Below are 16,196 nucleotides of genomic sequence, written 5' to 3'. Positions count from 1 at the left end.
TGATAGCAGCTGGGCAGGAGGTGCAGGCAGGGAGCGGAGCAGGCAGAGCTGGTGGGATATGCTGCTCTGTTCTGAAGGGGGGAGCCCCAAAAAGCATGGAATGAGGGGTACAGGGGGTTTGCCACCCCCAAGGCGGGTGGATGAAGTAGGGATGAAAGTGCCTCTTTCCAGGGATGATGGAAGAAGCCTCAGCTTAGTGGCAGGAATGAATCCTGCCCGGCACTGGGCAGTGCTGGAGATGGGATACATGGAGTGAGTTGGGATCATCCTGATCCAGGACCTGCTCCTGTATGGGCCCACTGCAAGGCTGGTGCTCTGCTGCATTCCTGGTGCCCTGGTGTGGGATGCTTGGCTTGTTCATCCCACCACAGAGCCCTGGAGCAGGAACTGGTGCCAGCGGTGAAGGATGTCTCCATGGGTCCTTAGGACATAGCCAAAGGCTGGATGTGGCAGCAGCAAGTTCTGCACCACCCGTCCCTATGGCCACCCGAGATGGGATCATGGAATCCTGGAATGGTTTAGGTTGAAAGGACCTTAAAGCTCATCCAGTTCCACCCTCCTGCCACGGACAGGGACACCTTCCACTAGAGCAGGTTGCTCCAAGCCCCTGTGTCCAACCTGGCCTTGAGCACTCCCAGGGATGGGGACCCCCAAGTCCCCCTCAGGCTGCTCCATCCCATCTCCTCCAGCCTGTGTTTGTGCTGGGATCACCCTGACCCAGTGCAGGACCTTGCCCTTGCCCTTGCCCTTGCCCTTGCCGGGCTCCATGAGGTTCACATCCCTATCCAGTGTGGAATCTGTCACCACCACATGCGTTGTGCCCGGGAGGGTTTGTCTGTAGCAGATGTGCAGCCGGGGAGCTCATACAACACTTGTAAGTGCAACCTGCACGCGAGGAGCAGCCCCACTCCTGGTGTTAACCACTCAGGGCTATGCAAATCCAACCAGGAGCTGCTAATGAGGGCTACAATTAGCAGTAATCACTGTACAGGCCTGATTTGATTAGATTAAGGAAACAAAGAGCTGGAAGGAGGGGGTGCAGGGGCCAGCTTGGAAGAGTCGGATCCCTGCCCAAATCCTGCATCCCTCCAGCACAGAGCAGGCAAGGCCACTCCGTGCACTGCCCCCATCCCATGGGATATTAGGGTGCTGGTGGGTCCCTGCACATCAACGGAGGTGGTTGGTGACCCCAAAACACCGCACCCCCCACCCTGACCCCCATTTTTCCCCCATCCAGGACACCCAGAAGGCGAAGCAGTTCCTGCCCTTCCTGCAGCGTGCCGGCCGCTCCGAGGCCGTGGTGGAATATGTGTTCAGTGGCTCCAGGCTGAAGCTCTTCATGCCAAAGGAAACCTGCCTCATCACCTTCCTCCTCGCAGGTGAGCCCTCAACCGTGCTGAGGGGGTCCTCACCCCACTGGGTGCAGGGTCCTCGGTCACCCCATAAGGCTATGATGGAGTTAATGCTGGTCAACCTGGGCTGGGGGTTAATGGGGCTGGAGGGCACTAAGTGGAGAGGACCAGAGGGGTCAGTGGCTGCCCCATCCCTGGCAGTGTTCAAGGCCAGGCTGGACGGGGCTTGGAGCAGCCTGCTCTAGTGGAAGGTGTCCCTTTGGGTTGGAATTAGATGGTCTCTAAGATCCCTTCCTACCCAAACCAGTCTTTGATTCCCTGATTCTATGAGCCTGGGGATGATGGAGGTACGAGGGGATGCTCCGCTCCGGCTACATCACCTCATGGGAGGGAGTTGCTCATCCCTGTGTGCACCCAGCAGCCATTTTAGTAGGTCCTACAAAAACAGAAGTATTCCCCCCCCCGCAACAATCCCACTCGTGGTGCCCATTTCAACCAAGGCTTTGCCTTGGAGCCAATCCTGGCAGCAGCATCATGACCCCAGGTGTTTGAAGGTGTTGTAGTAGGTCACAGTGACGGTGACCCATGACACAAGGATGGGAAAGCCCATTCCCAAGCTCTGGCACTGCCAGATGCCTTGATGGGGGCGGATTTGGGGCGGCTCATCTCTTGCTCCTGTTTCTATGGCAATGAGGGTGTCTAAATGATGACCCCACACACGGATCGTTCACAGCTCTGTTATGAACAATTCCATAAGCATAAAAATAGACCTTGGAAGGGGGATAAAACCACAGAGGTTTCCCTCAGCCGCAGCTCCTGCTGCTCCCACTGAAGGAATATCCATCCAGCAACCTGGAATCTGGAATCCCACTGGTGACCATCACCGCCACCACCCTGCAGCGATGCTCTCTCCGCAGCCGATAGGATCATTCCAACGCTGGCTCCTGCCATGTGGGAATCGTGTCCTAAACCTGTCCTTCTCCCTGTGCTTGTGCATATAAATAGTGACACAGCCTTATTTATAATTAACCATTCCTAAAGTCAGCTGCGAGCGACGGAGGGAAGGAGCCTCCCCACTCCTGCGCCGGAGACGGTCGGATTTGGAGGCGATAGAACTCCCACGTGCTCGGGAGGAGGAATTCAGGGATCCTGAAATACTTCTGCTTCCAAAGGCTGCCGCTGGGGCTGGGCTGGGGGAATCCTGACGGCTCCTGCGAGTGCTCCCTGGGCTGGGAGCAGCATCCCACTTGATCCGGCGTGGGGAGGCAGCATGCTCAGAGATGCTGTTCCTGGATTCCAGGCCCTGCGTTCGGTTGGGGTGGGATTTGCTCCATTCCCGGTGGTTGAGTGGCCATTTGATGGGAGCTGGGAAGGAGCAGTCACAGATCCTGGTGCTGCCGACATCAACCGTCCTCTTCCTCACTGGTGGGATGCTTGTGGTACATCGCCTGTATCCTGGATCCCATGGGACCTCCGCAGCATCTGCAGCCAATGAATCCCCTTCCCATGGTGGGATGAACAAGTTCTTGCTGTTCCTCCCTAGGTACGAGTGGTTAAATACACCAGTGTCCATGGATCCTGATGGATCCAGTGATTCCAGGAGGCTCCAGCTCGGCCTCTCGGCTTGGTCGGATGTTTTTAAAGGCAAGGGGAGGGCAGCCTGGAATTGGATGGCTCCAGGGAACGTGCTCACTGCGAGTTATATTTAATCCCTGTTGCTGTGGAGACCGACTGGCTGTCGCCTGCTCCCAGGGGCTGATCTGCTCCCAAAAGTTCCCAAAGTGGGGATAAAACCTCCCCAGGCCAGGCTGCCTGCGGAGAGCCAGGGCTTGGCATTGCACAGGGCATCCTGCATTCCTCAGGAGCATCCTGCTTTGCATGGAATCATCCTGTATGGCACAGGAGGATCCTGCATTGCTCAGGAGCATCCTGCGTTCCCCAGGAGCATCCCAAGTTGCACAGGATCATCTTGCATTGCATAGAATCATCCTGCATTACACAGGAGCATCCTGCATTGCACCAAGTCATTCTGCATTGCTCAGGGGCATCCCATGTTGCACAGGACCATCCTGCGTTGCTCAGGACCATCCTGCATTGCTTAGGACGATTCTGAGTTGCTCGGGAGCATCCTGAGTTGCACATCCCAGCACCACAGCATGCTGATCTGCACTAATGGTGCTGCTGGAGACACTTCTCAGGTCCTGGATCAAACCATCCTGGTCCCTTCTGACCCCCCTCATCAGCTCCTGTGCCTGCTCCCATTCCTGCTCCCGCTCCCGCTCCTGCTCTTGCTCCCCCCAGCTCTCCTCCGGGAAGTTCTGCCCCAGCTGAGGCTCTAATCAAGCTGCTGACGTTAATTACAGGCTAGAAAGGCAGGTAACTGCCAGTGAGCACAGCTGATGACACCCCCCTTCTGCCTTCCCTGCCACAGACCCTGTGCAGCTGCCGCTGTGGGTATTCCTGGGATGTGGCTGATTCCTGCCTTCCGGCATGGCCGATGCCGCTGAGCTTGATGCATCCGCTCCATCCCCTTCCGCAATTGCAGCAAACTCCAAGGCAAGAGCCTGGCATCCTGTGGATGCAGCCCTGGGGGAGGTGAAGGTGGCTCCTTCCCATGGGATGGAGGCTTTCGGACGCATGCAGCCCGGTGGATGGTTATTGTAGCAGCTCTGCCTCTAATGAGCCCCATACTCCACAGGGTTCCTGCTCCATGGTCCAGCTCTGTGGTGGTCCCTGCTCCATGGTCCTGCTCCATATTCCTGCTCAGGACCCTGCTCCCTGGGGTACCCTGCTCTGTGGTCATCCTCAGCTGGGGTCCCTGCTCCATATTCCTGCTCTGTGGGGGTCCTTTCTCTGTGGTTCTGATCCATGGTTCTGATCCATGAGGGTCCCTGCTCCGTGGGGATCCCTGGTTCATGGTGCTTCTCCTCCATGCAGGTCACTGCTTCATAAGCATGCCCTGCTCCACGGGGGCCCCTGCCCCATGTTCCTGCTCCATGGGGGTCCCTTCTCCATAGGAGTCCCTGCTCCATGGTCCTGCTCCATGGTTCTCTTCTGTGTGGCTCCCTGCTCCATGGTCCTGCTCCGTGACAACCCAGGTCCATCACCCTACATGGAGCTGCCGGAGCATCCCCCAAGCCTCCATCCCTCTTCCCAGCCTCTGCTCCCTCCCATTTCCCATGGTCGCTGCATTTTGGGGTGGCCCCTTGGTTCCCCCCAGCTCCCATCCACTATTAGCCGCAATGCAGCACCCATGCCTGGGTGGGGGAATTGAGGGCTCCCACCCTACCCTGGAGCACCCATTGCAAGCACTGTTGCAGGTCCCTAATGGAACAAAGGGTCCCAGTTATAGGGATTCCCATTTTGGGACCATTTTGGGGGTCCCAGCAAGGAGGAGAGCATCACCAGGGTGGCTAGTGCCTCCCAAAGCCTCCTCTGATGCCATCACCCATCGCTCAGAGCCAGCAATATGATGAATATCCGTGGTTTATGACTGCCTTTTATATATATCTGTATCAAATGGAAATGAGCATCATCAAGAGAAGACAGGTCCTTTGGAAATGTGACTTCAGGGATGCTCCCAAGGGAGCCTCATCCTGTCTTTCCAGCTAAAATATACACATTGGAGAGCTATAAATGTGTGCAAATAGAGAGGAGCTGATTCCAGCCCGGGTACCACTTCCCCAGAGAGACTCTGCACAGCCTGATGCCAACACGGAGCTGTGTGGTGGGATTGACACAGTGGAGGGAAGGATCCAGATGGATCCAGAGGGACCTCGAGAGGCGGAACCATGTGAACCTCATGGAGCTCAACAAGGACAAGATCCTGCACATGGGATGGGGCAATTCCAAGGACAAACACAGGCTGGGAGGAAATGGGATGGAGCAGCCTGAGGAGAAGGAAGTGGAATGTGTCCCTGCCCGTGGCAGGGGGTTGGAACTGGAGGAGCTTTAAGGTCCCTTTCACCCAAACCATTCCATAATTCAGGAATTGATGTACTTTTACAGTGATTTTCATTTGGATCCGAGCTCAGGACATGGTGATGGGGAAGGGAGGGGGGTCTCCCGTGTTCCCACTGCTGCAGGCTGGATTGGCAGGAGTTGGCTCTGTCCGGCCCCCTCCCTGCTCCCGGCTGATTCCCTCTTCCCGACAGCCTCTATTTTGGTCGGGATTCATGGTTAAAAATACGCCATGCTCCCACACGGGCTCTGCGGCAGCAGCCGAGTTCCCATCACGACTTGGAGCCTGGGAAAGGAGGGAATAGCAATGGGAACCCCTCCGGCATCCTGGCGGGATCCACCCCGAAGCCTTTGGTCTGGTGCTGCAGCAGTGAATTGCATCCCATGGCTGTGGTGCGGCTTCGGGATCTGGCATTGATCCTCGGCATTCCGGTCTTGGATGCAGCTCCTCTCCTCCCACCTCCCCTTTTTCTCCCCAGATCCATAAATCCTCCTGGATAGCAGTGGCAGGAGCCGTCTTATCCCTGCTCCCTGTACTGGTTATGGTTATGGCACAGCAAAGAGGGGGGAAGGCTGGTTAGAGCCCAGGAATTAGGGCTGGAAAAGTCCCTGCTCCAGGGGTGATGGTTAAATCTGACTGTGGACATCCTGTAATGCTGGGATGATGCAGGATACCCCAGGATGGTGTAGGATGCCCCAGAGATCCTGTTAGATATCCTGGGATGCTGCAGGATAGATACCCCAGTGATGCTGTGGGATGCATCAGAGATGCTGCAGGATGAGTGGGATGCTGCAGGATGCCCCTGCTGTGGGATGTCCCAGGGATGCTATAGGATATTCTGGGATGTTGCACGATGTCTTGGGATGGTGCAGGATGCCCCAGAGATGTTGTGGGATATCCTGGGATGCTGTGGGATGCCCCTGGGATACTGTGGAATATACTGGGATGCTGCAGGATGAGTGGGATGCTGCAGGATGAGTGGGATGCTGCAGGATGCCCCATGAATGCTGCGGGACATCCTGGGATGCTGCAGGATGCCCCATGGATGCTGCGGGACATCCTGGGATGCTGCAGCATAAATACCCCAGGGATGCTGTGGGATGCCCCAGGGTGCTGTAGGATATCCTGGAATGCTGCAAGATACCCCAGTGATGCTGCAAGATGCCCCAGGATGTTGTGGGTTATCCTGGGATGCTGCAGCATAGATATCCCAGGGATGCTGCGGGATACCCCAGGATGCCCTGGGATGCTCTGAGATGCTCACCTCCACCCCTCAACCTCCATCCCTGCAGGAATGGGGCTAGGATTGGAGCATCCTCCGGATCCCCAGCAGCCACCTCCCTCCTTCCCCACTGGCTGCGGGTCTCTGCTCTCGGGAAAAAGCATTTAACCAAAGTGATTTGCAGCGGAATTCTTCCGGGATCCCAGGAGAGAGCGGTGGCAGCCGCATCCCTCATTGTGCACATTAATCCATGGCAGCTTCGTAGGAAGAGCAGCAGAGCCATGGCTTCGGTTCTGTCTCATCATTGAAGTGCTGGTAACTTTGCCAAGCGCCTTCCTGGGGCTGAGCATCCTCATTCCGACCTTTTCAGGTTTCCCATTCCCAAATCCAATCTTCCCTCGTGTGGGTTTAGGAAGATCGGAGCAGACTGAGGGATCCGGAGCGGCTGCTGCGCTATTCTTTGGGAATAAATCACTGCTGTGGTGCATAACCCTTCCCCCAGCCCCTGCTTGCTCCGTGCGGGAGGAGGAGGAGGAGAGGGAGGAGGAAAGGAAGATGCTCTTGGCAGTGCTGGCTCCCAGTCCCCCTTCCCAGTGCAGGGAGATGCTCCTTGCCGGAGACAAGGCTGCTGTGGCCTCACCGCAGCGCTGGTGGTGCCGTGCCAGAGCCGTTCCCACCCAGTGCCAGCATTCCAGGAGGAGGAGGAGATGCATCCGCTCCTTCCTCCTGCTCATCACTGGCTGTTGGCTCTGTGCTGCCAGTGTCGGCCTGGATCCAGGTCAAGGGTACTGCATCCAAAGCTCATCCCATAGCCCCTGGGGTGGACAAGGGTCCGCTCTCTCAGGATCTACCCAGGATCCCCCTGGATGTGCCATGGGAGGATCTGGGGGCTTCAGTGTGGTCCCACTTGGGAGGAATTTCCCAGCTCTCCAACCGCTGGTGTGGTTCAATGCCGGGATGTGGGTTTCTGTTAGGGAATTTCGCTGTCCCCGCAGCACGTTTTGATGCCTTTCCAGAAACATTCCACGTTTTCAGGCAGAGGATGTCAATGCCAGGGAGCCCCGGGGGGGGGGGAGGGGTGTGCAGGCAGGGGTAAGGGCTGGCAGCTGCCTGCACTGCCATGGCAGCAAGATTCCTGCCAAATTCTCTTGGAGATGGCAAAGAGGAGGTGTGGTGGGAAAGAAGGAAAAGGGGATTTCCTGGCACCAGCACGAGTCTTGGCAGTGGGAGTGGGGGTGATGGTGATAGTGGTGGATGGGCTAGGTGGAGGGATGGGAATGGGGATTAGGATGTGACAGAGGTGGAGGTGAGGATGGGGATAGGGTGCAGTAGGGATGAGGATGGGGATACAACAGGGAGAGGGATGGGGATGAGGATGGGGATTGGGTTGCCGTAGGGATGGGGATGGGGACATGGATGAGGATGGGGATATGATGGAGGCAGGAATGGGGATGCGATAGGGATGGCAATGCAGCAGGGATGGGCATAGGGATGAGGATGGGGACATGACACAGGAATAGGGTGGCAGTAGGGACAGAGATGAGGATGCGGATGTGACAGGGACAGGGATAGAGATAGAGACATGACACAGGAATAGGGTTGCAGTAGGGACAGAGATGAGGATGTGACAAGGACAGGGATAGGGATAGAGACATGACACAGGAATAGGGTTGCAGTAGCGACAGAGATGAGGATGTGGATGTGACAGGGACAGGGATAGGGATAGAGACATGACACAGGAATAGGGTTGCAGTAGGGACAGAGATGAGGATGTGACAAGGACAGGGATAGGGATGTGATAGGAACGGGGATAGAGATACAGTAGAGATGGGGACAGGGATAAGAATGGAGGTTACAAGAGGGAGAGGGATGGGGGTGCAATAGGGATGGGGATAGTGATAAGGATGAGATATGACAGGGATGGGGATGTGACAGGGATGGGGACACGGCCACATCCACCTGGATTTAGGACTTGCTTATGCACCCCCAGCCAGGCTACAGTGGGATCACCTCAGTGGCGTCCCATGGGGAGCCAAAGCAGAGCTGGGATGTGGGGATCCCCTTCCCAGTGCCCTGGGATACTCCAGGTGCTGATGCAGGGGGACCCCCGGACCCTCAGAACCCCTTCAGTTGTCAGTGATGGGTGCACTGGAGTCACCCCAAGGTGCTCGGCACCCCAGGGCTGCCATCACTGGTGACACAGGGACAATGGAGACCTCACAGCAGTGGGGTGAGCTCCCTGGGGGGGACATAGTTAATCTCTTGGCCCTCCTCCTGTTTCCTCATCCTCAGGGGTGCCAGCAGGGAGTAGGGCTGCGGTGTCCCTGGTTGCTGGCAGGGCTCCATACAATTCCCAGCACTTCATTAATAAGGAATTATGGAAAATAGAATGAATAATGCAGGATGTGGCGGTTTAATCTGAGCCAGCGCCAGCAGCGCGGTGCCGGTGGGGAGCCTGGGGTGGGGGGCTGCAGGGTCTGATGGCTCTGCCCTTGTCACCGTGTCCCCATCCCTGATGGCTCGTCCCCTGCTCATCCCATTGTCCCCATTGCTGCTGGCGTTTCCCCTGCTCGTCCCATGTCCCCGTCCCTGCTCATTCCCATGTCCTCTCCCTGGTGGCTCGTCCCCTGCTCATCCCCACATCGCCATCCATGCTTACATGCACCCATGTCCCCATCGCTGCTGGCTTTTGCCCTCTTGTCACCATGTCCTTAACCCTGCTGGCTGTTCCCCATGTCCCCATCCCTCTTTGCTTGTCCCTTGGTCATCCTCATGTCCCCATCCCTGCTCATCCCATGTCCTCATCCCTGCTGGCTCTTCCCCATGTCCCCATCCCTTTTGGCTCTTCCCCAGCTTATCCCATGTCTCCGTCCCTCTCACCAGCACAGGGACACTCCAGCATCCCAGGAGCTGTTTGAGTCCCACCTGAGCTCCGCAGTCCCCTTTCATCCCTGACACGTCCCTTTGAGGTGACACCTCCACATGACCACTGATGCCCTCACCCTCCTCTTCCTCCTGCAGGCATCGAGTGTCCACGGGGAGCCAGGAACCTGCCGGGGCTGGTGCAGGAGGGGGAACCCTTCAGTGAGGAGGCCACGCACTTCACCAAGGAGCTGGTGCTGCAGCGGGAGGTAGGGATGCGGCCGGGATGCGGCACTGGTGAGGGGCTGGTGGCACCGATGGGACATGGACCTCGGTAGGGATGCGGCCAGGATGCAGCACTGGTATGGGGCTGGTGGCACTGATGGGACATGGATCTCGCCAAGGGGCTGCCAGCAAAGGGCCAGGACAGCGCCTGGTCCCTGGGCTCAGCCCGTGTGTGGTGACAGGGAAAAGCCGCGTAGACCTGGCTCGCGGTGCCGGGGGAGCCTCTGGTGATGCTGGTGCTGGATCTGGCGCGCTCTCCTCACCAAGGCTCCGGTGTTGGTTGGTGTCGGGGTTGTGCTGCGGTGCCGATGTCTGTGCCTGGAGAACCGTGTCCCCGCAGGTGTCACACGCGGGTGTCACACAGAGTGTGTCATGCAGTGGTGACACCGGGAGCGTCACCCGGTGCTGGGTTTGTGCCGGCATCGGATCGATGCGGGCAGATACAGGGAAGGGCAGCGGTGGCTTCTCCCGGCAGTGGTGGGGACCCGTGCCAGGAGAGCTGATTGATTTCATTGGGGTTTGATTTATTTCTTTTGATTTCATTTTACTTTCTTTCATTCTATTTCATTTTATTTTATTTAATTACTTTTTTCCATTTTATTTTATTTATAATTTTATTTTACTTTTTTAATTATTTCACTTTTTTATTATTTTACTTGATTTTTTCTTTTTACTTTAATCTTTTTTTTTAATTTCACTCCTGTTCTACCGTATTTTACTCTATTCCATTCAATTTTTAAATTAAAAACTGTATTATTTTACTATTTTCTTTTATTTTTTTTGTTAATTTTATTTTATTAGTTTTATTTTGGTCTATTCTGGTTTATTCCATTTTTATTTTATTACCCTATCCTATGTATTTATTTTATTTCTGTTCTGGATTATTCCTCCTTTTTTTTTACTTTATTTTATTCTAATCTGTTTTATTCTACTTTTTCTTATCAATTCTATTTATTGAATAGAATATCGAAATTTTTATTCTGATTTTCCCTATTTTATTCTATTGTATTACATTTATCTCCTTAATTTTATTCTATTTTTCTGGTTTTTTTCCATTCTGCTCTATCCTATTCCATTCTATTAATTATTTTATCTATTCTATGTATTTTATGACTATTATTTTATGTTCACGTCTATTTTATCTCATTCTCTGGTGTCAAGGCTGAGCCCTGCGCTCTGCTGTGAATGCAGTGGGGCTGGGGCTGTCCCACTCGAGGAGCACTGCGAGCACTGGGGGCACTGGGGAGCACTGGGAGCACTGGGGAGCGCTGTCGGGGGACCCGTCTCCATCCCGAACCCCCACCTCAGCAGTGGGAGCTGAGCTGGGCTGCCCCGGACATCTCCTGCTCCTGCGGCCGCATCCGCATGGAGCGATGCTGCGGATACAGGGATGCAACATGGGGGAGTGGGGGAGTCAGAAGCTGGGGAGGCGGTGCGGCTGCCTTGAGGATGAGGAGGGACCCCAGGGGGTCTGCCAGGGGTTGGGGTGCAACCATGGTAGGTGCATGGAGGACACATGATGGAGGCAGGGTGGATGCACAGCAGATACACAGTGGATGCACAGTGGATGCAGGGCAGATGTACAGCAGACGTGTGGTGTGGTGGTTATACAGCAGAAGCACAGCAGATGCACAGTGGTTGCAGGGGAGATGCATGGTGGATGGAGGGTGGATGTGCAGTGGATGCAGGGTGGATGTGTGGGGTTGCACAGCAGATACATGGAGGATGCACAGCAGATGCAGGGTGGACATATGGTGAATGGAAGGCAGATGCAGGGTGGACGCACAGCAGATACACAGTGGTTGCACAGCGAACGCAGGGCAGATGCATGGTGGATGTGTTACAGATGCACAGAGGATGCAGGGTGGATGGGTGGCAGATGCTCAGAGGATACACAGTGGATGCAGTGCAGATGCAGGGTGCATGTACAGTGGCTGTGTGGGGTCGCACAGCAGATACACAGTGGATGCTCAGAGGATACACAGTGGATGCAGGGCAGATGCAGAGTGGATGCACAGTGGCTGTCAGGGTTGCAGAGCAGATGCAGGGTGAACACAAGGCAGGTGCACACTGGGCATGTGGGCATCGTGCAGCAGAAGTGCAGCAGATGCATGGAGCAGGAATGGGAAACGGGTGGAATGGGGTCTGGAAAAGGAATGGGGAACTGGGCTGGGAATGTGGGAGCCAAGGCAGGAACAGGGTGGAATGGGAACTAATGACACCCCAGATGGGGACCTGGTTGCAGATGCAGATGTGGCTGTGGATGCAGATGTAGGCACTGATGCAGATGTGGGCATGAATGTAGATGTGGTTGCAGGTACAGGTTTGGGCAGGGATGCAGCTGCAGCTGTGGATGGATGCAGTTGTGGGCACAGATGCAGATGTGGCTATGAATGCAGATGTGCTGCAGATGCCATTGTGAACACAGATGCAGCTGTGGTTGCAGATACAGATGTGGGCACGGATGCAGTTGTGGGCACAGATGCAGATGCGGGCATGGATGCAGCTGTGGTTGCAGATATAGATGTGGGCACGGATGCAGTTGTGGGCACAGATGCAGATGTGGGCATGGATGCAGCTGTGGTTGCAGATACAGATGTGGACACGGATGCAGCTGTGGGCAGAGATACAGATGTGGACACGGATGCAGATGTGCTGCAGCTGCAGGGCAGTGCTGCTGGTGGGGGGGTCAGGACCAGCAGGATCCTTCACCCTCCCGGAACACCGCTCGCTGGTGGCTGCAGGGACACGAGGACACGGGGCCGCAGCGCTGCACGTGGCAGCTCCATCCCTCCCTCCTCAGCATCTCGCACATGCAGGCGGCTGCTGCAAAGTGCTGACCCGCATCCCAGTGCTTCCTTACCACATCCCGGAGATTCCCAGGGCCTGGCACATCCCGTGGTGCATCCTCATCCTCCTGCTGCCCATCTCTGCCATCGAGGCCATCCCCAGGGTCTCCTGAGCCCCTTGGTGACAGCAAACTGGCCATGGATGGCACAGCGTGGCACGGGCATCCTCCTTCCCGGATGCCTTCCTCCTTCCCACATCATCCCCCTCACTTGTTTCTCCCCATCTGGCCTCGATGCACATGGAATTCCGATTGAAACTTGAACAAAGCCGCAGCTGCTCAGTGCTGGCTCTGTGTTTTGGGGTGCAGCTGGGCTGGGGGAGCCCATGCAAGGGGTTGGGACCCAAGTGGCCCTTAGGGACATGCCCCAGACCCTTGTCTCTGAGCCAGGATGGGTACACACTGTGCTGGGCTCATAATGGGGCAGGAGGAACCCCCAGATTCCAGGGCAGCAGTCAAGAACCCTGAGACTGGGGCAGCTGAATAGGAGGGGTGAAAGCTCTATGTTGGGGTGCTTGGGGGTGGCAGTTCTGTATTGCAGTATGGGGGGGTTGGCATCACTGTACTGGGGTGCAAGGGGATGTCAGCTTCGTCTTGGGGTGCAGGGGGATGGTAGCTCTGTATTTTGGGGTATACAGGGGGTGGCAGCTCCTTTTTGGGGTGCAGGGGGGTGACATCCCTGTCTGCATCCCTGCTGCTTTCCTGCAGTGTTTGGGGGGTCCTGGGATTTGGCGCTGAGGCTCTCCGGAAGGGAATTCCCTTTGGTTTCCATGGCAACTGGGTGATGGGGACATCCCCCATCCCTCCATCCATCCATCTCTGGCTGCAGCACTGACATCGGGCTGCCCTATGGGGAGCTGGGGGGGGGTCACGGCTCCAGCCCCCCCCCAGCCTCCCTGCCTGCACCCCTGTCAGTGCTGTAACTGTGGGAATTGGTCCCCAGATGTCCCCCGTGCCCTGGCTGATGGGGGTGCGCCACTGCCCACACTGGTCGCTGCCAGCCCCTGCCAGCTCCTGTGACCCTCTGCAGCCCCCCAACCTATTGTCAGCCCCCCCAGACCCCTCCAACCCCCCATCCCCAGGTGCTGCAGCACTGCAGCAATATGCAGGCAGCAGCAGTGCAGCCGGAGCTGTTCCCACTGCCTGTGCTGCAGCCATTCCGTTCCGTGCCATGCCGTTCCCTGCCATTCCATTCTATTCCGTGCCATGGTGTGCTGTGCCATGCCATGTTGTTATATTCCATTCCATTCCATACCATGCCATGCTATGCCATTCCATTCCATACCGTGCCATGCTGTGCTGTGCCATGAAGTGCCATTCTGTGCCATGGCATCCCACACTGTGCTGTCCCTTTTCATTCCGTGCCATGCCATGCTGTGCCGTTCCGTGCGTGCCGTTCCGTGCGTGCCATTCCGTTTTGTTCCATTCCATTTCGTGCTGCACCATCCACATTCCCATGTCCCACGTCTCCACTGCCAGCATCCAGCTGCCAGCATCCACGTCCCCATCTCAGCATGCAGAACACCCCATGTCCCCATGCCCGTGCAAACCCTGGGGTGCAACACTTGGCCAGTTCAATGCCACCGGCTGCCTGGCACCACCTGTGCACCACCACAGGCATCCCTGTGCCACTGGGAGCTCCTGGTTGGGAAGAGGATGGGAATTACTCCGTGTTCCTTGCCTTGGGTGACCTCTCCAGTCAGGATGTACAGTCCATTACCTGTAATACCAGATTTATTCCAGGGGCTCGGTGACACCATTGTTATAACTAAGTGATGATGGGGCTTAATGAGTGCTTGGAGTGGAGAGACTGGTACCCAGCACCCACTGGAGTGGGACACACATCCTTAGGGATGCAGGAGCCCCTGGAGCATCCCAGAATGGGGATCAGGGCTCCAGTGGGAGCCTTGGGATCACAGATGGGTCTCTGTCCCCAAATCCTCACTGTGGGGCTCGTGGTGACATCCCTGTCCATCCACCCCACACATGTGGGGCTGGACCCGACTTCCCCCCATGTGAGGGTAACTCCAGGGGTCCGAGCAGCCTGTGAGGGGGGTTATTCCCAGGTGATTCCTAGATTTCCAGCCCTGTAGCCCACATCTCTGTGTTGCTGTGATGGTTTAGTGAGGGGCTCCAGCTGCTACGTCAGCAGCTTCACCGGAGCACGGTGCCGAGCTGGGAGAGGCAGGAGCTGCTCTGAGGGACAGGGGCAGGCTGCAGCCCATGGGTGAGGAGCATCCCCTGAGCATCCCCGCCGCATTCCCTAAGGGTACCCCAGGCATCCTCATAGCAACCCCTAAGTATTCTCTGAGTATCCTCAGAGCATCCCTCCAGCATCTCATGAGCATCCCTTGAGCATCATCTTAACAACCCATGAGCATCCCATGAGCATCCCCTGAGCATCCAGGCACCAGCACATTGGCTGCCATGGTCACCTCTTGGCTTCCTGTTTCAGGGTCCCCATGTTGGCCATAGGGTCCCCATGTTGGCCAAGGTGCCCACAAGCTCCGGTTGGCAATGGGGGGTCATCGCCTTCCCTGTGCACCTCTTGGCACCTTGGCAACCCTCTGTGGTGGCAACCGCTGCGCCAATCCCAGCTTGAGCTTCCCGGTCCTTTTGGGTTATCAGCCAGCCGCTGGAATTCCTTAGGCCTGGAATTCAATGGGGATTTTTGGTTGTGTTGTGGTGACTTGCACTTGATATTCCTGGTTGTTCCACTGGGGTGTGAACATCCCTTGTCCGGGAGCATCCCAACCTCACCGGCACCAGCCGGAACCTCACAGAGCTGAAGCAATAGGGATAATGACTGGGAATGCTGTGTCAGGATGTGTCATGGAGCCCCTGGCACCAGAGTGGCCGCAGGGGGACACTGGGACAAGGGACCCCTCTGGTGCCACTGTGGAGCCCTGGGGTTTGGAGAGGGGCTGGGGAGTGGTAGGAGCCGATGATGACCCTCCCATTGCATGCCACTGCATCCCACCACATCCCCTCACATCCTATCACCTCCCACTGCATCCCATTGCATCCCATCACATCCCACTACATCCTATTGCATCCCATAATGTCCCATCGCATCCCATCATGTCCCATGGCATCCCACTGATCCAACCACATCTCACTGCATCCCACTGAATCCCACTGCATCCCATGGCATCCCACTGCATTCCACCACATCCAATCACATCCCACTGCATTCCATTGCATCCCATTGAATCCCATTGCATCCCGTTGCTTCCCACCATGTCCCAGCACATTCCGTCACATCCAGTCCATCCTATCACATGCCACTACATCTCACTGCATTGGAGTGCATTCACTGCATCCCATCGCATCCCATGAGACCCATTGCATTCCTTCACATAGCACCACATCCCACTGCATCCCACCACGTTCAGTAGCATCTCACTGCATCCCATTGCATCCCACTGCATCCCACCACATCCAGTAGCATCCCACTGCATCCCATTGAATCCCATCACATCCCACTGAATCCACTGCGTCCCACTGCATTACACTGCGTCCTATTACATCCCATTGTATCCCACTGCATTCCATTGCATCCCATCACATCCCGCTGCATCCCGCTGCATCCAACTGCATCTCACTGCATACATTGAATCCCACTACAATCCACTACATCCTATCACATCCAGTTGCATCCAAATG

At 56.2% G+C, this 16,196-nt stretch overlaps 1 protein-coding gene across 1 annotated transcript in view; it reads left to right on the top strand.

Annotated features, from left to right (window-relative positions):
* Positions 1 to 16,196, top strand: part of SND1 (staphylococcal nuclease and tudor domain containing 1) — a 98,838-nt gene that overhangs the window by 70,529 nt on the left and 12,113 nt on the right. The window contains exons 15-16 of the mRNA XM_080619869.1: positions 1,238 to 1,379; positions 9,557 to 9,666. Coding sequence (XP_080475995.1) covers positions 1,238 to 1,379; positions 9,557 to 9,666 — 252 coding nt within the window. The remainder of the gene's footprint in view (positions 1 to 1,237; positions 1,380 to 9,556; positions 9,667 to 16,196) is intronic.

Source organism: Psittacula echo (genome assembly GCF_963264785.1).
Source record: "Psittacula echo genome assembly, chromosome: 1".
In the NCBI taxonomy this organism is placed as follows: Eukaryota; Metazoa; Chordata; class Aves; order Psittaciformes; family Psittacidae; genus Psittacula; species Psittacula echo.
Note: the sequence above shows the minus strand (reverse complement) of the source record. Positions and strands in the feature narration are given on the sequence as shown.